Raw genomic sequence first — 25,977 nt, 5'->3', positions numbered from 1 at the left:
CCTGATCTGTCTTCCCTTGTAAGTTAAGGACTTTTTTTCCTTTACTGCTTTCAGGAGTCTTTCCTTACCTGTTTATTTTGTGAAGTTGACTATAATATGTCTTGGTGATGGCCAGCTTTTGTTGAATTTAATGGGAGTTCTCTGTGCTTCCTGGATTTTGATGTTTGTTTCCTTCTCCCAATTAGGGAAGTTTTCAGCTAGAGTTCATTTACTGAAATGAACCTTCTGCTCCTTTTTCTTTCTCTTTTTCTTCTCCAGATTTGGGAAGTTGTTCTTAGCCATAATTTCTTTAAATTAGTTTTTTGCGCCCTCCTCCATCTTATTTCTTCCAGGGCTCTAATGTGTAAATTGTTTCATCTGATAGTATCCCATAATTCATGTAGTCTTCCCTCACTATTTTTAATTCTTTTATCTTTATTGTTCCAATTAGATAATTTCTGTGAACTTGACAATAAGTCATTTGATTCTTCAGCTTGATCAAGTCTTATTTTAATGTTCTCTATTGCATTTTTCATTATTCGTTGTATTTTTCAGCTCTAGAATTTGTCTAGTTCTTTTTTTATGATTTCTGTCTATTAAAGTTCTCCTTTTGTTCATGTATTGTTTTCTTGATTTTATTGAATTGTCTTACTGTGTTTTATTATAGCTCATTGAACTTCCTTAAAACAACTATTTTGAATTCTTTATCAGGCAAATTGCAGATTTCCATTTCTCTGGCGTTGGTTACTGAAAACTATTGCATTTTTCTGGTGGTGTCATGTTACTTTGGTTTTTCATGTTTCTTCAAGTCTTGCATCACTGTCTTCACATTTGAAGGATGGTTATCTCTTCCAGTTTTTATTGGTTACCTTCAGGAGAGAAGTATCTTCTGTCAGCTCTGTTAGGGATTCTGAGGTTTTCTCAGATCTTTTCTATATGTCTCTTTATGTCTGTGTCTATATCTGCCTGCTCTACACTTCTTGTTTGCTCTTTGAGGGGAATTCTTAAGACTGTATGCTTTCTCTTGATGTTACAAAGGCTGGGTGCTGGCAGCCTCCTCTTTGCTCTCCCTAAGGCTTTGTTGAATGATCAGGTTTGTGTACTTTCTGCCAATGCTGCAGCGTTGGCCAGCTTTCTGCACATGTTCACTAGCCATCTTCAAAGGCTCATGCTTGCCACCCTCAAGGGCATGTGCAGGTTGGCAGTGGGGTATTATGTGTATGTGGTTGAGATGTGTGGAGCACTGGGGGAGTGTCCATGGGCCAGTTGATCTTCAGGCAAGGTTTCCCCAGCAGCTCTTGGGCAGGCTTCCCATTGGAGTCCATGAAGTGGTTAGGATGTGTGTACCTTAAATACATTCTGAGCTTTTGTTGCTGTATTCCCAACCCCTCCTCACCCCTCAGTCACGTAGTTTACTCTAGTATTCTAGATAGAGTGTGAAAGAAATAGTCCTCTTTGGCAGCATCCTGCACAGCTGGGGAGGCTGGGTGTCCCTCTTTTGCTCTTTTTCCCAAAGGAAAAACTGTTGGCTGAGAGGTCTTTCTTGGCACCAAACTATGCTGTCTTGGGAGAGGGGATGACATGGGTAAAGTGAAATTGTTCCTGTTATCCTCTTCAATGTGTTCAGTCTATGATTTTTTGCTCCAGTGGTGTGCTGGAACTTCTCTGCTAGCTTCTAGAACTTCCACAAAGGTACTCTCATCTGTGGATGATTGTCAAAATCTGTTTTCTTGGTGGGGAGGATGGTAGAAAACTCCTGCCATTTTGCTGACATCACTCTTCCCTTTTTCCTAATGAAAGCAGTTAGTACTATAAATTTTTCTCTCAGTACTGCTTTAGCTACAACCTACATGTTTTGATGTGTTTTTGTTTTCATTCAGTTCTATATAATTTTAGATTTCTTTGTGACTTCTTTGACCATTAGATTATTTAGAAATGTGTTCTTAAATTTTCATGTATTCTAAGATTTTCCTGTAGTCTTTCTGTTACTGATTTTGATTTTGAGTTTGATTCCATTATGGTCAGAGAACACAATCTGTATGATTTTTGTATTAGTCTGCTTAGGTTACTATAACAAAAATACTATAAATTCAATAAGTTAAACAAATATTTATTTCTCACACTTCTGGAGGCTGGAAATCTGAGATCAGGATGCCAGCATGGTCACGTTCTGGTCAGAGTTCCTTTCCTGACTTGTAGACAGCTGCCTTTTGGCTATGACCTTCACATGGCTGAGAGAGAGCTCTAGTTTCTTCCTTTCCTGATAGAGGCACTAATCCCATTGTGGGAGCTCCATCTCCATGACCTCATCCAAACCCAGTTACTTCCTAAAGGCCCCATCTCCAAACACCACAGCACATTAGGAATTAAGGCCCCTGTATGAATTTTGGGGAGACAGAAATGTTCAGTCCATTCTTTTAAATTTGTTGAGATTTGTTTTATGGCCCAGAATATTATCTGTCTTGGTGGATGATCCATGGGTGCTTGAAACAACTGTGTATTATGCTATTGTTGAAGTGTCCTATAAATGTCAATTACATCCAATTAGTTGGTTGTATTCTTTAGATTATATATACTTCTGCTGATTTTTCTGGCGAGTAGGTATTTCAGTTGTTGAAATGGAGGTGTTAAAGTCCCCAACTTTGTGTCCCTGCTCAGCTCATTCATTTTCTTTTTTTAGAGAGAGAGAGAGGGGCAGAGGGAGAAGGAGAGAGAGAATCTTTAGCAGGCTCCATGCCTAGCATAGAGCTCCGCGTGGGGCTCAGTCTCACAATCTTGAGATTATGACCTGAGGCAAAATCAAGAGTCAGTTGCTTAACTTACTGAACCACCCAGGCACCCCTCAACTCTGTCATTTTTAAGAAACAGTTTCACTGATATCATTTATATACCTTTCAATCACCCATTTAAAGTGTACAATTTAATGGTTTCTAATATACTGATAGTTGTGCAACCATCATGGCCGTGTAATTTAGAATACATGTATCACCCCCTCAAAGAATTCCCATATACATCAGCAGTTATTATCCCCTCCTTTTTTTTCCATCACCAAATCCACCAGCTCCAGGCTACCACTAATCAAGCTACTTTTTGTCTCTATTGATTCACCTATTCTGGATATTTCACTTACATGGAATCATATAATATATGGTCTTGTGACTGCTTCTTTCACTTAACATTATGTTTTCAAGGTCCATTCACATCCCAGCATATATCAGTATTTCATTCCTTTCTGTTGCTAAATAGTATACCATTGTGTGGCTATACTAAGTTTTATTTACCCATTCATCAGTTGATGGAAGTTTGAGTTATTTCCAGTTTGACTGTTATAAATCATGCTATTATGAATATTTGTGTACAGATTTTGTGTGGGTATATGTTTTCATTTCTCTTGGTTATATATGTAGCAGTAGAATTGCTGGATAATATTATATTTCTATGCTTAACATTTTAAGGTACTGCCCAACTGTTTTCCAAGCCAGTTTTACCATTTTGGGTTCCCACTATCAGTGCGTGAAAGTCCCAGTTTTTCCACATCCTCAGAAACACTTTTTTGGATTATAGTCATTCTAGTGAGTGTGACATGGTATATCATTGTTTTGATTTGTATTTCTTTAATGCCTGATGATGATCATCTTTTCATGTGCTATTGCCATTTGTATATTTTTTTTGGAGAAATGTATATTCAGATGCTTTTACCCATTTAAAAATTAGGTTGTTTTTTTTATTTTTGAGTTTTAAGAATTCTTTATATATTCTAGATACCAGTCCCTTATCTGATGTAGGATAAGCAAATGTTTTCTTCCATTCTGTGGATTGTCTTTTTATTTCTTGATGGTATTATTTGTAGCAGAGACTCTTTAATTTTGATGAAATTCAGTTTACTTAGATGCCCTTTATCAAGTTGGGAAAGTTCTTTTCTATTCCTAATTTGTTGAATGTTTTTATTATAAAAGCATGTTGGATTTTGTGAAATGCTTTTTCTGTGTATATTGAGGTGATTGTGTGGTTTTTGTATTCTATTAATACAAAGTATTACATTAATTGATTTTCAGATGTTAAACCAATCTTATATTCTTGGGAGAAATCCTATTTGGTCATGATGTATAATCTTTATATTCTGCTAGATTCAGTTTGCTAGTATTTTGTTGAGGATTTTTTGCATCTATATTCATAAAGAGATATTGGTCTGCAGTTTTCTTGTGATGTGTTTATCCTCAGTCTTCAGATCTTTCCACCAACTCAATGTGAAGCCCTAGAGCCTGTGTATCTATCTGAGAGGATACGTTGTGGTTATTCTTTTTCTTAAAACTGAAGTATTTTGACATGCAATGCTGCATTAGTTTTAGGTGTATAACATAGAAATTCAGACAACTCTATATGTTATGCTATGCTTACCCTAAGTGTAGCTACCCTCTGTCATCATACAATGCTATTACCATATCACTGACTATATTTTCTATTCTGTACCTTTCATCCGTGTGACTTACTCATTCCATAACTGGAAGCCTGTAGCTCCTATTTTCCATCACCCATTTTGTGAGTCCCCCACTCATCTCCCCTTGAGCAACATCAGTTTGTTCTTTGTATTTATGGGTCTGTTTCTGCTTTGTTTGTTTGTTCATTTGTTTTTGTAGATTCCCCATATAAGTGAAATCATATGGTATGTGTCTTTGTCTGACTTATTTTATTTAGCATAATACTCTCTAGTGGTGTTGCAAATGGCAAGATCTCTCTTTTTCATGGCTAAGTAATATTCCAGTGCGTGTGTGCGTGCATGCGTTGTGTGTGTGTGTGTGTGTATGGTTACTCACTTTTTGCCATATTACTAATCTCTCTTCAAGCTGTATTTCCTTACCCAATTTTATGAGGGAAAAGATAATATTATGATTTGGTATATTCTACTTACAGGGTGATAAGAGGGGACCAAGGAAAAGGACAAAATTCATATGTTTTTTTCAGTGAATCACGTCTTTTTGTGTTTTCTGCCCTTTCAGGGGAATCTTTTCTTTCTTTCTTTTTTTTTTGAAACTTGTCTTTTGACTTTATTGCTAGTATGTTCTATTTATTGGCAAGGATAATTAATTCTTTATGGGCATGGTTGTTGTGCTTTCTTTGTCCAGACTAGAGAGACCAAAATGAAAAAATTTAGTCATTTTTCCTGAAATTTTCACTCTCTATGCATTTTCTAGGGCTCTTTTTTTATGGACTGCCCACTTACCCCTCAGATCAATTCAGGTATATTAGTGACAGTTATTCTCTTTGTTATTTGTGTCTACTTTCACCAATATTGTGCAACTGGTGATTAGCTTAAGAGCCATATTGACTAGAGTCAAATCACAAATATACTCTGTGTGGCTCTCATGCTGAGCCTCACTAGAATCACAAATTATGGCATAAGATTGTATATTTTTGTTGTTGAATTTGTTTTTGACATCCTTAATTACTTCCTTCTCTTGTTAGTGACTTGTATATCTTGTGGGAGAATTGTCTATTCAAGTTCTTTGCCCATTTTTTAGTTGTTTTTGTTGTTGACTTATAGGAGTTCCTTATGGTTATTAACCCCTTACTGATATGATATATAATTGAATCATGTTTTTGTCATCTTATTTTACATGACATTAATATTTATTTTTCTCTAAAGTGTATGTATGTGTCTGGTTGATTTAAAAGGTGTGTGTAGTACTTTCAGTTATTTTACTGGTTACCTTTATATATTTAAACAATATACCTAACACTTTCTCATACTGCCTCTTCTTCCACATACACAATTTTGATATTTATTTTGTTAATTTATGTTGTCAGGATTAATAAAAACATGTATTTGTTCTTTAACCATGATTCTGGTATTTGTTATTTTGAACTCTTTATTTACATATATTCAATTCATCTTTTATATGAAACTTTTTTCTTAGTTCTCATTTTTGATCCTAATCAATACACAATCCCTATTTTGGCCTCTGTTACTTGCCCATTGGTATGACAAAACTGTTACTGGATAACAGTGAATTTAATTTTCCAATTAAGTTGGCTTTGTGGGACTGTGATAAATCACCTTCTCTACATCTTTCACGGTTTGATGGACCTGAATCTCTGCCTAGGTGAGATGTTGGCATTTGATATATTTGTTTATATTCTTGATATGGAGGAAAGTTTCAGAGTCTTCCAGTTGGTCCTTCTAAACTTAAAAACTCTCATTCTGTGGTTTAGAACCAATATGGAGACTATGGCACTTACTTGAGTTTATCTCTTCAGACTTTAGGATCTTAAGAAATGACCACAGATTAGGTTTATGGTTCCATGGGCTCATTGTAAGGTAGACTTGGATTAAATACCATTTATCACCTGACTCCAATACACCTGCACTTGAACTAATGAAAAAATAGTAACATTTTGGGTTATAATAATTGGTGTTAGTTAATAGTCAATGTCCAATTACCCATAAGTCTTAGTATCTCTCTCTGTGCACAAGATAGTAGAAGGGATAAGGTATGTATTTGTGATATTATTGCAAAATCCTTCTACAACAGTTACCAGGCTTTCTTTTAATTTGGAGGATTCTAGGTTTATAAATTTATTCAAGTCTGAAATTTGGGTACAGGGCCATCATTCTCTATTCCTGTGGCTGAAGTCAATTGTCTTTTTGTCAGACCATATTATAGGCATATTTGAGTTATCCAATTTAAATAGGGACCGTAGTGGACTGCCTATCTCTTTGGTCTTAGGGAACTCATGATTAGTTAACCACTACTAAAGATACATGTTTGTGTATGAGCTAATAATTCACACCTTGGAAATACATGTTGTATTAGAACAGATTGTAAGTAAGATCTCCAGACCAGCAGAAGTCTCCAGAATTTTATAGAGACAATGCAGTCATGGGAGGTGCTTTCTCCCTTCTGTCCTCTAGAAGCCTCTAGAAGTCCTCTGAGAGGCAGTACAATTTTGCTAGTATAGAGGATATAATTTATCCTAGAAGAGAGCATTCTAGCCCTTTATTGTAGATCCCAGTTGTCACTATAACTGAAGATCAACTATTGGTCATTGATAGGATACACAATAAGAATAGTGATTGCTGTTACATTAGCTTACTACCAGCTTCTTCATGGTGAAATGAGTTCTCTGGTTAGGAGCAACCCTCTGGGAGAGATAGCATGGTGTACACAAAGCATTCAGTAAGGTTGATATTGGCATAGACCTCATAGGCAGGCAAGGCAAGTTTGCTTAAAGTTCTGTGTATTGGAACTTTCCCTTCTCTGCGTCCTTGAAGGCTTCCTGGGGGCTGTAACAATTCTGTTCTCCAGGTGACTGTCATATTAAAGGCATAGTACATATTCTTTTTTGTAGGCCAGAGTTAATTTTTCTTTTTTCTCTACTGAATATATAACCCTAATCTCCAGCAAAAGTGATGTATTATTTCCTAAGTATTTTATACTTTCTTTCCCCCTCATCCTTGTTTATCTCATGTTAAAAGTTCATTATTGAAGGTCCAACTGAAATGTACCCTTTCTCAATGCACAGAAAAACTGATTTCTGCGTCTAAAAGCCCATAATATTTTGGATCTCTTTATAGCTCTTTACAGTTAGCTACTTGTGTGTATTTCTTCGTCTATAATCTGATCCGTCCACTTCATTTTACAAATGAGAAAGTTGATTCAGAGTTTTAAAAGACTTACCAAGATTCCACAGATACATACTGGACAGATCAGAATTTTAAAAAAAGATAATCAAAACTAAATAACAAGCTCTGTAGAAAGAAACTAATTTGTTTTTCTTTTTTTCTTTTCATTATTTTATAAGATTTAGAGTTTAGTATTCTTTCTTTGTTAATACTTCTTAGAAGTATTTTGATAATAACATTAATTTTTGATAATAGTAGTGACTACATTGTGTGCACTCATTTTTAATAGGAAAAACTCAAAAGAGAGGCAAAAGAAAACATAGTTACTCTCGAAAAAAGAGATAAGGTAAGAGTTTTATATAATTCTCCTGGTTTTTCTTTATAACCCAGCTTGTTTTCTAACATCTACCTGGAAATTTTTTTTTGTTCATAAATAGGTAAGGAGCATCTAATATTCATTTCCAAATATAGAATATGTTCAGATTATGAAAGTATATATCACATATTCTTATGGAGTTGTTTTGAGTCACATATAATTCCAGTAAAATATGCCCATTATTTATTTCTGCTTTCAAGTAGATTAGTAAATGCCATATATTTTATCTGAGGTTCTGGATATATAAATTGCAAATAATGAGGAAATAAGAAAAGAATAAAAAATTTAAATAGGCTTTTATTTGCTATACTTTATTCCAACAATATTGAAATATCATAAGCCTTATATATAATAATTATTAGATTTATCAAATATTTCTGATTTGGGCAAGTTACTTTATGCCTCAGTTTGTTCAACTGTAAAGGGATAATTAATAGTATCTATTTTTTTAAAGTTGTTAAAAGGATTAAATGAGATAATATTTGTAAGGCATTTGTAAATAAATTGTGCTTGGCAATAGGAAATGCCATATAAGTGTTTGTTTTAAAAAATACAACGATGAGCACTGAGTAATGTATAGAATTGTTGAATCATTATATTGTACACCTGAAACAAATATAATACTATATGTTAATTTTACTTCAATTTAAAAAATAAATATACAACAGAAAATCGTGAATATTATGTATATGGGCGTACCTTGATCTTGTGGGTTCAGTTCCAGACCAGTGCAGCAAAGTGAATATCACAATAAAGCAAGTCAAATGAATTTTTTGGTTTTTCAGTGCATATAAAAGTTATATGTACACTGTATTGTGGTCTGTTGAGTGTGCAATAGCATTATGTCTAAAAAACAATGTTCATACTTTAATTTAAAAATACTATATGTTGGCTAACTGAACATAATAAAAAATGGAAAAAATCTTTAAAAAATATTGTATTGCTTAAAAATGCTAACCATCATGTGAGCTTTCAATAAGTTGTAATCTTTTTGCTGGTGAAGGGTCTTGCCTTGATATTAATGGCTGTTGTCTGATCAAGGGTGATGGTTGCTGAAAGTTGGGATGACCATGGCAATTTTGTAAAATAGGACAACAATGAAGTTTGCTTCATTGACTCTTCCTTTCATGAACGGTTTGATAGCATTTTACCCACAGTAGAACTTCTTTCAAAATCAGAGTAAATCCTCTCAAATGCTGCTGCTGATTTATCAACTAAGTTTGCATAATATTCTAAATCTTTTTTTGTCATTTCAACAGTCTTCACAGCATCTTCACCAGGAGTAGATTTCATCTCAAGAAACCACTTCTTTTTGCTGATTTGTAGGAAGCGACTCCTCACTTGTTAAGTTTTATCATGGGATTGCAGCCATTAAGTTACATCTTCAGGCTCCACTTTTAATTCCAGTTTTCTTACTGTTTCCACCACATCTGCAGTTATTTCTGTCAGGGAAGTCTTGAACTATAGTCATCCATGAGGGTTGGAATCAGCTTTTTCTGAATTCTTGTTAATATTGATATTTGACCTCTTCTGACGAATCACAAATATTCTTAATGGCATCTAGAATGGTGAATTCTTTCCAGAAGATTTGCAATTTACTTTTCCCAGATCATCAGTAGAATCACTACCTATGGCAGCTATAGTCTTACAAAAAGTATTTCTTTAAATAATAAGACTTGAAAGAGTGACTCCTTGATCCATGGGGTGCAGAATGATGTTGTATTAGCAGGCATCACAACATTAATCTTGTACATCTCCATGAGAGCTCTTGGGTGACCAGGTGTGTTGTCAATGAGCAATAATATTTTGAAAGGAATTTTTTTGTCTGAGCAGTAGGTCTTAACAGTGGGCTTAATATATTTAGTTAAACCAGGTTGAAATCAGATACACTGTCATCCAGTCTTTGTTGTTTTATTTATAGAGCATAGGCAAGTAGATTTATCATATTCTTAAAGGGCCCTAGGATTTTCAGGATGGTTAATGAGCACTGGCTTCAACTTGAAGTCACCAGCTGCATTAGTCCCTAATAAGGGAGTCAGCCTGTCCTTTGAAATTTTGAAGGCAGGCATTGACTTCTCCTCTCTACTTATGAAAGTCCTAGATGGAATCATCTTCCAATATATGGCTGTTTTGCCTACCTTGAAACTCTTTAGTGTTAGATGCCTTCAGTACTTAATTAGCTAGCTCTTCTGGATAACTTGCGGCAGCTTCTACATTAACACTTCCTGCTTCATCTTGTACTTTTTTTTTTTTAACGATTTTATATATTTGAGAGTGAGAGATCATGAGTGAGGGGGGCGCAGAGGGAGAGGGAGAAGCAGATTCCCCGCTGAGCAGGGAGTCTGACTAGGGGCTGGATCCCAGGATCCTGGGATCATGACCTCAGCCAAAGCAGATGCTTAACCTAAGACTGAGGCACCCAGGCACTCCGCACCTTGCACTTTTATGTTATGGAAACAGCTTCTTTCCTTAAATCTCATGAACCGACCTCTGCTAGCTTCGGACTTTTCTTCTGCAGCTTCCTCACCTCTCTCTGCCTTCACAGAATTGAAGAGAGGGCCTTACTCCAGATTAGGTTTTGGCTTAGGGTAGTATTATGACTTGTTTGATCTTATATCAAGACCACTAAAACTTTCTCCATATCAGTGAAAGCTGTTTCACTTTCTTACTTGTGTGCTCACTGGAAGTAGCAGTTTTAGTATCCTTCAAGAACTTTTCCTTTGCATTCACAACTTGGCTAAATGGTTGGTGCAAGAGGCCTAGCTTTTGGCCTACCTCGGCTTTCAACATGCCTTCCTCTTTCTAAGCTCCAATCATTTCTAGCTTTTGATTTAAAGTGAGAGATGGGTGACTTTTTTTTTTCACTTGGACACATAGAAGCCATTGTAGGGTTATTGATTGGCCTAATTTCAGTTTTGTTTTGTCTCAGGGAATAGGGAGGCTGGAGGAAAGGGAGAAAGATGGAGAATAGTAGGTCAGTGGAGCAGCCAGAACACACACAGCATTTAAGTTTGCCATCTTATATGGATGTGGTTCATGGTGTCCCTAAACAAGAGTAACATCAAAGATCACCAATCGCTGATTACTATAACAATTATAATAATAATGATGCAGAAATTTGAAATATTGTAAGAATTACCAAGATGTGGGGTGCTTGGGTGGCTTAGTCGGTTAGGCGTCTGCCTTTGGCTCTGATCTTGATCCCAAAGTCCTGGGATCGAGCCCCGCATCTGGCTCCCTGCTCAGTGGGGAGTCTGCACCTTCCTCTCCCTCTGCCTGCTACTCTGCCTACTTGTGCTCTCTATCTCTCTGTCAAATAAATAAATAAAATCTTTAAAAAAAATTACCAAGATGTGACACAGTGACACTAAGTGAGCAAATGCTGTTGGAAAAATGGTGCTGATAGACTTACCTGGATCAGGGTTGCCGCAAACCTTCCAATTTGCAAAAACCAAAACCACCAAAAAACACAGCATCTGTGAGTGCAATAAAATAAAGTGCAATGAAATGAGATATGCTTGTACATGCATCACTGGAAATGTAACATTCAGAAAAGAATGTGACTTGCAGGAAAGTACATGCATTTCTATGAATTATTATGAAGAGGTTTATTTCCGTAGTCTAGAAAGGGGGTGCATTTTCTTTCAAGCCGCTGAAGTGTTAAATTCCCAGTCTTGGCCACAAGGTGGTGTAGTTGTCATTCTCAGGCCTTTGAGGAGAGAAAAATTTGTCCATGAAAACAGCAGAAAAAATTTGCTTTCATTAAAATTGTATTATCACCTATGATGTAGAAATATATAGGAAGGAGAATACAGAAATACAACTGTGTGGAAAAAATGCTACCAAAATGTATACCTGCTGGAAAGAGGATTATGAAGTGAGATCACTAGAACTGGGCAGAAACCTACAAATCATCTTTTAGTCCCTTGATTATATAGATGGATAAATTTAAGCCTAGAGATACTTGGAGATTACTTAATATCACCCAGCAAGATAGTATAAGATCCAGGAGAAAAGAGCCTATTACTTGACTCCTTGACTCCTGGTCCAATGGTTGTTTTATATATATATATATATATACATATATATATATATATACACACACACATATATATATACACACACTCTCATATATATTTAACACAGTGTTACATAAGTTCAGAGGTACAACATAGTGATTCAACAAGTTTGTACATTATGCTGATCTTCTGTCCTGTTACATTGCTATTACAATATCATTGACTGTTTTCCTTATGCTGTGCCTTTTATTCCCATGATTTATTCATTCCCTAACTGGAAGCCTGTATCTCCCACTTCCCTTCATCTGTTTTGCCCATCTTCCCCACATCTGACAACTATCAGTTTGTTCTGTGCATTTATAGGTCTGATTCTGCTTTTTTGTTTATTCATGTATCGTTTTTTTGGACGCCACATGAGTGAAATCATATGGTATTTGTCTTAGTCTTATTTATTTTGCTTAGGTGGACCTCTAGGTCCATCCATGTTGTCTCAGATGGCACAATCTCATCCTTTTTTTACAGTTATGTAATATTCTTCTCTGTGTGTGTATACCACATCTTCCTTATCTATTCATCCATCAATTAGTCCAGTGTTTTTATAGCATATGTGGTCACCTCTTAACCCCGCATTCTGTACCCTCCTAACTTAAATTTACTGCAGATTTAACCACTGAACTTTTGAGAATAGCTCTGTGTGTGTGTGTGTGTGTATGTGTGTGTGCGCGTGTTCCATTTTTTTCTTGTAATTGCCACGATTGTATTCATGGAGATGGTGGTGATCAAAGGAAGTGATAAAATTAGAAAGCAGCTAACACAATTCCACTAAAGCAGTTATTATGAGCTTTTACTAGAAAGATAGGTCAGGTCTGAAGGGAAGATGCATATAAAGGTAGAAAGAAAACGGAAGAAACTGAGTTGAAATAAAATCTAAGTTTTTAGAGTAAATCTGTAATTTGTTTATCTTCAGAATTGAAGACAATAGTCATTTTTCTCCTCCTGGAAATTTTTTCTGGTTCTTTACTTTTATTATTTTTCTTCCCTATTTTCCTTTCTTTTCTTTCTTTTTTTTTGGTGGGGAGTAAGGCTGGTGGATAGGAAAAGCCTGATATTTTTATAGATGAGAGAGAGAAAATATGAAAGCATAAAAGAGAATGGATAGAAATGAGAATAAACTGCCCTCTGGCTTTTAGACTATTGTAATGAACCACAAAGAAAGGCTCTTTGCCACCAGGAATAGAGATATTTCTCTTCAGCAAATCGTCAACTTTTGGCCAGTTAGAGAGTTGAGACATTTTATTTCTTTTCATAGCAGCTCTGTGAAGACAGAAAGGCAGATACCATTTTCATCTTCAGTGGGAAAATAAAGTGACAAGATAAGGATAATTTATTTAAAGTTATCTAATTAATCATAAATTTGAGGATAAATTCTAGTTTATTCCAGTGTTATTTCTACTAATTGCTGCACTTTAATTAAAATGACATGTAGTGATTTTATTTCCTTTTGTTGTTCAATATAGAAAATACAGGTACCTTTATTGGAAACACCTGAAACTCATTATTGGAAATTTGATTCTAAAGCAGCTCCTTCACAAAATATATCTCGAAACTTCACATCAGCTGACCATGGTAAATCCAAAGATAAAAGAGACTATTTGTGGACATCTGCCAAAAGTACTTTATCTACACCATTACCAAAGGTTGGTTGCTAAAATTTCTAAGAAGGTTATAATTTTTTTAGTTAAAAAAAAGAAGGTTCTGGTATCATATACCATATATCTGATATCACACATATAAATATAAAACCAATTCAATTTTTGTGATACCAGCATGAAATAGTGTTTTGTTTTGTTTTTGTTTTTTAATATCACTGTCCACAACTTAATGACATTTTGGGCAGATTCCATAACTTTGTCACTCACCTGATGGCATTCCCTGATGTGGGAAATCTGATTCTGACTTAACATTTTTCAGTATCACCCCAGTTACTTCCTTTTGCTGTTTATTTTGTATCATCTTGTTGCTAGAGTCCTGTACTTAGTCAGCCCTCGGTGGATCAAGTGAATGCCACCAACAAGATGGGTCAATTACTAGCTATTTTCACATGTTCATTTAATCCATGGGGTATTCATTCAACATATCCATGCTAAACAGCAGTATGGAATGCTACATTTCTGACCTCCCACCATCCATCTCTCTCTAATTTCTTTTTACTCTAAACTATCCAGGCAGACACAAAGATAAAATTTCTTCCTAAATTTATATCTAGTGAGGGAATGAGATGCCAATCCTTCTTGAAGGCACCCCTATTTTTTGTTAGGCTGCTGTTAAGAGTTGTCTCCTCACCTGCCTTGGAAATTGAAAGGAAAAATATTTTGACCTCTCTCTATCCCTCTCAGCTGAAATTTGATGCCTTTCCCTTCCAATTTCCTTAAAATAACTGGGAAGAAAGGAGGTGTTTGGGGATTGTAGGGCCAGTTTAACCACTTTTTAATAAGCCCTAGAGAAGGATCTGGCTTTAATCATAGGTTGCTTTCTTTAGAATATGGGTTACTAACATTTTTTTTTCTGCAGCTTTGTGCCCTGGTTGGCAATTCCAGAGCAAAAGGAAGAGTCTCTCTCACATCCTGTTATATATACAATATTATCCACACTGTGGAAATTATGAAAATTAGTAAACTACATAACTTAGAGAGGCTTTGACATAAAATTATTTTGTTGTATTTATATTATTCAGAATATGAAGTGATCTTTGTATAGAATGACCTTACTTAAAAAAAACTTTATATTGAAATATATGCAAGAAAAATGCACAGATCTTAATTATGCAACTTGATTCTTTACAAACTGAACATGACTTATAACCAGCATTCAGATTAAAGCACAGAATGTTACTATCACCTTGCCTCCCTTTTTGTCACTGGCTTCTCCCCCAAGGCCAGATACTGTTCCAACTCTAATATTAGATGTACCTGTTTTTGTATTTTCTCTTTTCCCTGTTTTTGAATTTTCTATAAATAGAATCATTATTTTTGTTTTGACTTTTTTTACTTAATATGTTTGTGGGACTCATCCATATTGTAGCTTGAAGTTGTAGATTTTCTGTTTATATTTCTATATAGTATCCCATTGTGTGATGTACCATAGTTTATCTATTGTATTGTTAGTGGACTTTGGGTAGTTTCCAGACTGAGCTTTTATGCATAGTCTTGCTATAAAAATTCTGGTATTTGACCTGTATGCATTTTGGTTGGGTATGTCTTTAGGAATGAAATTGCTGGGTTATAGGGTTGTGTATAATATGTTCCATTTTAATAGATACTGCCTGAGCTGTTTTTTTTTTACTGTGATATAAAACATGTGGTTGGTTTTTTTTTTCCCATGCCAGTTCTCTGATTCTCCAGACACCAACTAGTTGTCCTACAACTTGATTAAATTCTGACACTACCTGGAGTTAATGTAGACCCTACACATTAAGGGTTCAGTCCCACAAGACTGCTTCCACTTCAGACACTAGTTACAATCCTGGTTTGCCCCTTGTACTACTGACCAACCGGCTCTGTCCCATAACCCCCCTCCTTAGGTCTGCTAATTTGCTAGAATGATTCTCAGAACTCAGGAGATTCCTTTACTTACTATTACCAGTTTATTATAAAGGATACAACTCAAGAACAGCCAAATGGAAAAGATGAATAGGGCAAGGTGTGAGGGAGGGGGTATAGAACTTCCATGCCCTCTTTGGGAGTACTACTCTTCCAGTACCTCTGTGTATTTGCCAACATGAAAATTCTCAGAACCCCATCATTTAGGGGTTTTTATGGAGGTTTCATCACCTGGCATGACTGGTTAAATCATTGGCCATTGGTATTTAACTCAATCTCCAAACCCTCTCCCCTCCCAGGAGGTCAAAGGGTGTAGCTGAAAGGTTATAAACTTCTAATCAAGCCTTGGTTTTTCTGGTGACTAGCCAGCATCCTGAAGTTATCTAGGAGCCCTTTACTGCCAGTTATTTCATTAGCATTAACTCTGGTCCAGTTGAAAGGAGCTTATTTTGAATAACAGAAGATTCCTATCACAAAGACCGAATATTGTACCAAAAGATGCCCTGATCACCCCTATTACTTGGGAAATTACATGGGTTTTAGAAGTTCTGTGTCAGGAACCAGGGACAAAGACTAAATATATATTTCTTATTGTATCACACTGCCAGTCATGTTTTTCAAAAAAATCATTACATCAATTTTACATCCTAGCTGGCAGTGAATGAGAGTTCTAGTTGCTCCACAGCCTTGCCATCACATGGTTTTTTTTTTTTTTTATCTTTTTGATTTTAGCCATTCTCATGGATGTGGTGACCTTACTTTTTTAAAAAGAACTTTTTTTTACCATAATTTTCGATTTATAGAAAAGTTGCAAAGGTAGTATGAGAATTCCTTTATATCTATCACCGAATTTTCCACATTGTTAACATCTTACATTACCATGTACATTTGTCAAAACTAGGAAACATACATTGGTACATTACTTTTAACTTTAGATTTTATTTTATTTTTTCCATTAATGTCAGAGCTTTTCAAAGCCCCTGTGGATGTCTCATTTCCTACCTGTTCTTTTGAAGTTTTTGATTAGTCTGTCATTTGCCCTGTTAAAATTATTGCCTCATGGGGCTACAAAGTTAAAACACTTGCCTCGAATTGTTTTGACAAATTCTATGCTGTACTTCACACCAAGGAGAAAGCTTTTTGTACTGAATGAGCTCTAAGTCAGGTTAAATACAAACAGCCTTGTAAGTGAGGTCTTTCAGAGAACCAAAAGACACTTAAAATAATGACAACTTTTTGGGAATAAAGCTTTGAAAGAGCTCTCAATTCTGTTCTGCTCTATCTGGTGGCTCTCAGGCTGGACCAAGAGTGTGGGATGTTATTTTTTTAAGGGTAACATAGAACACGGGGGCTGGGATAAAGAAAAGTTAAAACATCACAAAGCTTGCTGTTCTTACAGAGGTTCAGCCATTAAAAAAAAATAAGCACTACAGTTTGTGGCAAGTTTTTGGTTAATTTCCAAAGTTCTGAAAAAGCTGACTTTGACCATTTTACTAGTATTTTTGCTTTATGTAAGAGCAAATTTTCAGAATACCTTATTCTGCCATTTTTGCTGATGTCACTGCCCTAAATTTTTAAAGATACTTTAAAAAAATTATAAAACTTACAGGGTAATATGGAATACTAAACATTGACTAATGTGAATTGCTTTATGAACAAAGTATAAGCATACCTAATTTCTCATAAATCCGTAAGGATTTTTGTAGAAAGAGCAAAGCTCATTCAGTTCTTTGGTCTTAATTATTGTTAGAAAAATCAAAGTCCCTCTTTTCTTAAGATTGTTGACTGCTGATGCTGGAGAGTCTGTCTCCCCACCTCTCTCCTGCCATTATTTTATTCAGTAAGTAGAAGGGAAGGGCAAAGAAAAAGTCCACTATTATAAATTGTTTGAAGAAAGCAGGAAATTTTAGTATCAAAAATATCTGAATGAAATTCTTATAAAAAGTCTCTACATCCCACTAATAATGGAGAGTTATTGATTACTGAAGATTCAACTTGCATTTATTAATAATATAGGGTTTTTTGATGGGATAATATATTGTTTTTCTTTTTGGATAGGCATATACTGTGAAGACACCAACGAAACTAAAAATTCAGCAAAGAGAAAGCAAGAATGTACCCATGGAAGAAAGTAATAAAAAGAGAAAAATGGTCTTTGAGTTTGATATTAATTCGGATAGCTCAGAAACGACTGATCTTTTGGTAAAAATACTACAAATCAGTATTTATTACTTGTTTACATTATTTATTATTTTTACACATCATTTTTTAATGTATATGTATAATATATACACATAGTACTTACCATTGCAATATGAAAATATAGAACTCTATATAACACAGAACCCTATGCTTTTGCAGCATTTTGGAGAAGTAGGGTTTAAATAATCTAACTTCCGAAAACATGGCATTTTGAAATACTTGATGTAACATAGTTGGCGCATGAGATGATTAAACCATCTTGTTTTCCAGCAGAGTGTTATAAAGGAGTTTTTACCACATACTCTTTCTTTTTTCGTTTTTTTTCTTTTTCTTTTTCTCTTTCCTCTTTTCTCTCCTCTCTCTCTTTCTTTCTTTTCTTTTTTCTTTCCTTCCTTCCTTCCTTCCTTCAATAAAGGTTAAGTGAATCTTGCTATGGCCAAATTTGTTATTTAAGGACCCTCTTGATTTTATGTATTATACATGTTCCTTATTTTATATATTGGTTGAAATCTATATCAAGGTATTGGTTGACAAGTATAATATTTTTATCATTCTTAAAGAGTTAATGTATTAAAGATGAGTTGTTTAAGGAAGATACTATCCCTAGCAGTTTGTATTACTAATTATTCCCTGCCATGAGTGTATCCACACATACCAGTATTTTCTAAAGTAATAATATTGATTGAGAATAATTAAATTTAGATTCATTTAATTTAAAAACAAACCTCATCACACAAAATGAACAATATACCAAAGATTCTTAATTACAAAATTCCAGTTAAAGGCATTAGTTTGTTTCATTATTGCCACTTGTAACTTTTGAGATCCTTCAAGCTTTTTTACTGCTTTGGGACCCTCTATTTTCTTTTTTTTTTTTTTTTACCATTTTTTAAAATTTTTTATTGTTAATCACCATATATTACATCATTTGTTTTGGTGTAGTGTTCCATGATTCATTGTTTGTTCATAATACCCAGTGCTCCATGCAGAATGTGCCCTCTTTAATACCCATCACCAGGCTAACCCATCCCCCTACCCTCCTCCCCTCTAGAAACCTCAGTTTGTTTTTCAGAGTCCATCATCTCTCCTGGTTGATCTCCCCCTCTGACTTACTCCCCTTCATTCTTCCTCTCCTGCTATCTTCTTCTTTTTCTTTTTTCTTAAAATATGTTGCGTTATTTGTTTCAGAAGTACAGATCTGTGATTCAACAGTCTTACACAATTCACAGCGCTCACCGTAGCACATACCCTCCCCAATGTCTATCACCCAGCCACCCCATCCCTCCCACCCCCGACCACTCCAGCAACCCTCAGTTTGTTCCTGAGATTAAGAATTCCTCATATGAGTGAGGGACCCTCTATTTTCATTTGTTCTGGAATAATGAGGAGCTGAAGTCTTAAAAGTCTAATTATTGAAGTTAACTTATAGAGTCCCTACCTAAGTATCTCTTTGTTTTATAGATGATGATTAACATTTTAATGATTAAAACTCTGAACCAAACACTGTTGCAAAGACTATATAGATTATTTTTTAGAACAATCTCATATTAGAAGTATATACAATGTTGCTATTTTCATTTTACAGATGAGAAAACTGAGTCACACAGGTATCTTGCCCAAGATCACATAGCTAGTAAGGCATGGAGAAAAATTGGAACACAGTTTAGCTCCATAGCCTATGTAAGTCATTATACATAATAACTGCCAGCTCAAACTGAAGTCCAGATATATAAAAATGTAAGGAGAATTAGTAGGAAGACTATGAGCTCTGGAATTAGACAGTCCAGGGTTGGAATCCATACTATTTTTCTAGCAGTGTGAATTTAGGCCAGTTTCTTAGCTGAGATTCAGAATGATTCATGATTTCATTTTTAAAAGGAGCATCACAACTTTGTAACACAGTAAACATGCTACAGTATTATGTAAGTATGCACAATTATTTATACTTGCCTAAAAAGACACTTCACAGTCCATTTATTTGGTTATAGTTATCACTTGAAGTTACTAGTTTTGTAATTTTCTTATTGTTGCATTTAAATTTTGGTGAACATTCAAATAATTTTAAAAAGTTAGATTTAAAAATGGATTGTCTAGAGTGACCTTAGAGAAGATGGGGGAGTAAGAAATACCACAAATTTATTTCTCTACCAAGACAGTAATTGTACTTGCAGAAACTGTCTGCAGTAACTATTTTGGAACTCTGGAGACTATTTGAATGCTTGCAACTTCAGTTAATTTTGGTCAGTTTCAGCCTTAAGAATGGTAGTGACTACCTGTCATCCAATCCATAGTCCTGTGGCAGGCAGCCCTGCTCATGTCTTGCTGTAGCCAGGGTGAGCAATACGGACTTTTTCTCTGAGTATCAAGATTCAGTGTTCTGTATTATCATTGCTGCTTCTCATCACTGTGCAGGCACAGAAACTGGCTGCCACTATTTCAACCCTCACTGGCAGAAAGTGTCTTACAGAGAATTTAAATGAATTGTACCTGGTTTTCTTTTTTTCTTTTTCACTTTTCTTTGGAGGATCAGACATTTTAAGAACTAGGACATCAAGAGCAATCACATTTCTGGGATATTTAAAAGCACTGCACATGCTCATGGAAAGACAGGCTCACAAAAAACCTGAGAGGATCTCAAATTTTTAACCCAGGCTAATCCTGGCACAGAAACTTGTACAACATAAAGCAAAACAAAACTAACTCACTACAGCAAACCCTGGGGAAAGGGAAGAATCTGATTTGCAGACATATTCAGTTATAAGATTCACATGTCTACGTTTTTTAAAAATTTTATTTATTCATTTGACAGAGAAAGTATGGGCAGGAGGGGGTAGGAGGCAGAGAGTGAAAGCAGAAGCACACTCCCTGCTGAGCAGGGAGCCTGATGTGGGGCTTGATTCCAGGACCCTGAGATCGGAGCTGAAATCAAGAATCAGATGCCTAACTGAGCCACCTAGGTGTCCTGAAATTAACACACTTTTAATCAACCAGTAGATCAAAGAAGAAATCACAAGACTTTAGATAGAAATTAAGAAATTAGAAATTAAGACTTAGATATGAGTAAAAATGAAAACGCAATATACCAAAACTTATGTGTTACAGCAAAAGCTCAGAGGGAAATGTATAGTCCCAAATTCCTACGTTAAAAAAGAAAGATCTCAAATCAATAATGTTACACTTTATGGAACTAGAAAAAGAAGACCAAACTAAACCCAAAGCTAGCAGGAGGAAGGAAATAATGAGATTCAAAGGGAGATAAACAAATTAGAGAATAGAAAACAGTAAAGAAAATCAGTGAAACCAAAATTTATTTGAAAAGATTAAAAAAATTGACAAATCTTTAAGAAGAAGATGTGAATAACTAGAATCAGAAATGGAAAGTGGGTACATTATTACTAATTATTTAGAGATAAAAAGAAAATACTGTGAACATATACTAACAAATTTTATAACTTAGAAGAAACGGACAAATGGGTAAAAATCCCTGAAACACACAAATTAAACTGATTCAAGAAGAAATATAAAACCTCAACAGGCCTATTGTCAGTAAAGAATTTGACTTAGTCATCAAAAACCTCTCAAAGAAAAGTCCTGGACCAGATGGCTTCATTGATAGATTGTATCAAACATTTGAGGACCTAACCTTCTCAGACTTCAAAAAGTTGGAGAACTTTTTTTTTTAAAGATTTTTATTTATTTGACAGAGAAAGACACAGCGAGAGAGAGAACACAAGCAGGGGGAGTGGGAGAGGGAGAAGCAGGCTTCTGCTGAGCAGGGAGCCCGATACGGGGTTCGATCCCAGTACCCTGGGTTCATGACCTGAGCCGAAGGCAGACGCTTAATGACTCAGCCACCCAGACGCCCCGAGAGAACTCTTGATAACTCATTTTATGAGGCCAGCACTACCTTGATACCAAAGTAAGATAAAGACATTACTAGAAAAGAAAATTAAAGACCATTATCCTTTATGAACGTCAGTGTAAAAATCCTCAACAAAATATTAGCAAGTCAAATTCCACATCATATTAAAAGTACTATTCACCATGACTAAGTGGGATTTATCCCAAGAAATTTCAGGGTGGTTCAATATAAGAAAATCAATGTAATGTGTCACCATTAATAGAATGAAGGGGAAAAAAATCCCATATGATCTCAATTAGTACAGAAAAAGCATTTGACAAAATCCAACATGTTTCATGATAGAAACTCAAAAAGCTAGGAATAGAGGAACAATTCCTCAGCATGATAAAAAACATACTTATGAAAACTTGCAGCTAAATCATACTCAATTGTGAAAGACTGAAAACTTACCCCTTAAGAACCAGACAAGGATGTCCACTTTGACCACTTCTAGTCAGCATTGTACTGGAAGTTCTAGCCAGAGCTATTAGGCTATTAGACAAAAAACAAAGGGAGAGAAAAAGAAAGCAGACATACAAATGAGAATGAGGTAAAACTATTTGCAGATGCCATAATCCTATCCAGTGAAAATCACAAAGACTCCACAAGAAGGCTAGTAGAGCTAATAAATGAATTCAGCAATGTGGAGGGGTAAAAGAACACATGACATTGATTATGTTTTTATACACCAGCAATGATTAATCCAAAAGGAAATTAAGGAAAATTAAGAAGACAATCCATATATAATATCATCTAAACAAATAGAATATTTAGGAACAAACCCAACCAAGAAGGTGAAATATTGAAATACAATGAAAACTACAAAACATTGCTGAAGGAAATTAAAGAAGACCTAAAGAATTAGGAAAAAATTCTGTGTTTATGGATGTTAAGTCTTTAACATGTTAAGATGTCCTATATGCTGGCTAATTGAACATAATTTTAAAAATGTCAGTACTACCCAAAGCAGTCCACAAATTCAGTGCAGTCTCTATCAAAATTCCAACAGCTTTTTGGCAGAAATGGAAAATCTGATACTAAAATTCATATAGAATTGCAAGGGTCCCCAAATAGCTAAAACACTTTTGGAAAAGAAGGGTAATGTTGGAGGACTCATAGTTCTTGACCTTGAAACTTCCTACAAAGCTAGTAATTTAAACAGATTAGTACTAGGATAAAGGCAGATATATAGACCAATGGAATAAAGGAACCCAGAAATAAATTCTCACATATATAGTCAGTTGATTTTTGACAAGAGTGCCAAGGCCATTCAGTGGGGGAAAGGACATTATTTTTTCCAGCTAATGGTATTAGAACTGGATATTGGTTATCCACATGCAAAAGAATGGAGTTGGACTCTATAACATATACAAAAATTGACTCAAAATGGATCAAAAACCAAAACTTAAGGGTAGAACTATGAAACTCTCAGAAAATATTGGGGAAATTTTCATGACCTCGAATTTAGCAAGAGCCTCATGGATATGACACCAAAAGCACAGGCAAGAAAAGAGAAAACTGATAAATTTGACTTCAAATTTAAGACTTTTTGTATATCAAAGGACACCATTAAGAAAGAAGACAAGCTAAAGAATAGCAGAAAATATTTTCAAATCATTTATCTGAAAAGGGATAAATGTATGGAATACATAAAGAACTCCCATAACTCAACAACAAAAACCATACAACCTGATTTAAAAATGGGCAAAGGACTTGAATAGACATTTCTCCAAAGAGAATATACAAATGGCCAATAAGCACATGAAAAGATGATTGTTGCAGAGTTTATAAGGACGGATACGGTTTTGTTTTAAATTGGGTTATTTTTATATGGGCAGTCATTAATGAATAATCAATTAGTGTGCACTGAATAAAATTTTAATGATAGTTTACAAGATTTTAAAATAATTTTTCTTTTTAAAGCTGGTCAGTTGAGACATAGTGGTTCTGAGTGTATTTGAAAAGGCAGCTTTTTATGACTTACTGAATTCTGCTAAAATCTTAGAGTTCATGAAAATCTGTTTGAATATTTTTATTCATGAGACCTCTGTAAATGTGACATTAGTGAGCGGGAAAGGAATATAAACTGATTGCTTACCATACTAAATATGTGTAGCATATTCATTAAGAAAGTGGATTTCTAGAGCCAGCCTATCTGGATTTGAATCCTGGCTCCACCTCTTAACTAGCTATGTAATCTTAGGCAAAGTACTTAACATTTCTTGTCTCAGTTCTTCACCTTTAAAATGGGGATAATAATGGTATACCTAATTTATTAAAATTATTGTGAGGATTAAAACTAATTAAAATATGCAAAGTGCTTAAAACAGCACCTAATATAAAGAAAGTACTAAATAAGTGTTAGCTATTATTACTTGGGGGAATTACAATACCCATAAATTCATAGTTGATAACAATTTTTATAGGGTTATATATGATTATAAGGCGAAAGTGTGAGTTTGAGTAGATAGGTGGAGCGAAAGTGGAAGGAAAAGTAGTAGTATAAAGACTGAAACTGAAGTAGAAGTAGAAAAGTGCTATTCATATACATGTTGTATTTTATATAATACAGTATAGTTATTAGTATTTCGTATAATACAATATAGTTAATAGAATATAAATCTATGTCCTTGTTTGGAAGATTGAGTATTTTGTTATTGTCTTCAGTTTTTCTTCTTTTTTTCTCTTCTTTCTCTTCTCCCTTCTTTTACCTCCTTTCCTCCTCCCTTTCCTTCCTTGTCTTCTCCTGTGATATGTAGACAAAATTTTAATATTAGTGATGACAGACCCCAAATTATAATTTTGTATTTTTCTTTAAGAGCATGGTTTCAGAAGAAGAGACATTGAAAAAATTATACAAGAATAATAATCCAACAACTTCTCATCTTTGTGTCAGAACACCAAAACAGGTAGTTTATTTTTTTTAAAGTGGTTTTAAATTTTTACTTCAGAAAGCAAATTTCAAAAGCTGGACTTTATCTTTTTAAATTAAACATATTTTGATTTGATTTGATTTTGTATTCAGACCCCTTCATCTCTAACAACCCCTGGATCTACGCTGAAGTTTGGAGCTATGAGGAAAATGCGGGAAGATCGTTGGGCTGTAATCGCTAAAATGGATAGGAAAAAAAAACTAAAGGATGCAGAAAAGCTATTTGTTTAATTTCAGAAAATCAATGTGATTACGGAGCCTAATAACATCAAATTTATAGTCAATTTAAAAATGTTTTATTTTCTGAAGAGCCAAACATTTTCTGACATTGAGACTTTTTATATTTACATAATTTGTTTTTTATGATTTTTATGTTTTGGCCTAAATTACCACGTTACCTGAAAACTTGTAATTCTATTACAATAATAAGATGATTATGTTTTGTTTTTACCTTTTGTATTCATGAAAACTGTTTTAGCTAATTTTTCAAATTTGTAAAGTTATTCACTGACTGCTAGGAACCCATGAGATTTATTCTTTATTAAAATATTTTGATGCAAATAAATGCTTTTCATTGATTCTGTGAGGTCATCTGAACAGCTGATCACAATGTTGATATTTATTTTTAAATCTTAAGGTCATTTTGTTGAAGTTTCACAGTTCTGAAGCGTTTATCTGTTTATAAAAATGACAAATGGCCTTTCGTTGTAGGAAAAAAAGACTATACCAGTATGGCTTCCTAACATTATTTACTCAACACTCATTAATTTAAGCAAATATTTATTGAGTGCCCACTAAGAGTCAAGTACAGTTCTAGATACTGGACATATGACAATGAACAAAACAGAAAAATAAACCCTCTGTTCTTCTAGAGCTTACATTTTAGTGAGGGAAATAGACAATAAATAAATAAATGTGGATATGGTTTTGGGACTTCTGCTTCTGATATCTTTTTTTATTCTTTAATTTTTTTATTGTTATGTTTATCACCATACATTACATCATTAGTTTTTGATGTAGTATTCCACGATTCATTGTTTGTGCTTAACACCCAGTGGCCCACGCAGAATGTGCCCTCCCTAATACCCATCACCAGGCTACCCATCCCCCCATCCCCCTCCCCTCTAGAACCCTCAGTTTATTTTTCAGAGTCCATCATCTCTCATGGTTCGCGTCCTCCTCCGATTTACTCCCCTTCATTCTTCCCCTCCTGCTATCTTCTTCTTCTTTTTTTTTTTCTTAACATATATTGTATTATTTGTTTCAGAGCTACAGATCTGTGATTCAACAGTCTTGCACAATTCACAGCGCTCACCATAGCACATACCCTCCCCAATGTCTATCACCC

The 25,977-nt window shown here is 34.8% G+C and overlaps 1 protein-coding gene across 10 annotated transcripts in view; it reads left to right on the top strand.

Annotated features, from left to right (window-relative positions):
- The window catches only part of SYCP1 (synaptonemal complex protein 1), a 131,310-nt gene extending 105,768 nt beyond the window's left edge, over nucleotides 1–25,542 (top strand). For 9 of the 10 annotated variants that reach the window (XM_073896090.1, XM_073896086.1, XM_073896089.1 and 6 more), the window contains 5 exons: nucleotides 7,890–7,946; nucleotides 13,513–13,692; nucleotides 17,653–17,796; nucleotides 24,517–24,606; nucleotides 24,723–25,542. In XM_073896090.1, the coding sequence (XP_073752191.1) occupies nucleotides 7,890–7,946; nucleotides 13,513–13,692; nucleotides 17,653–17,796; nucleotides 24,517–24,606; nucleotides 24,723–24,860 (609 nt within the window). In that variant the 3' untranslated portion in view covers nucleotides 24,861–25,542. The remainder of the gene's footprint in view (nucleotides 1–7,889; nucleotides 7,947–13,512; nucleotides 13,693–17,652; nucleotides 17,797–24,516; nucleotides 24,607–24,722) is intronic. The other variant, XM_073896085.1, reaches the window with a different exon arrangement.
- Nucleotides 25,543–25,977: the final 435 nt, after the last annotated feature.

This window comes from Callorhinus ursinus, unplaced genomic scaffold (assembly GCF_003265705.2).
Source record: "Callorhinus ursinus isolate GAN/ISIS: 27379988/994484 unplaced genomic scaffold, GSC_fseal_2.0 scaffold9, whole genome shotgun sequence".
NCBI lineage: Eukaryota > Metazoa > Chordata > Mammalia > Carnivora > Otariidae > Callorhinus > Callorhinus ursinus.
The sequence above is the reverse complement of the archived record's forward strand: the minus strand, read 5'-3'. Positions and strand labels throughout refer to the sequence as shown.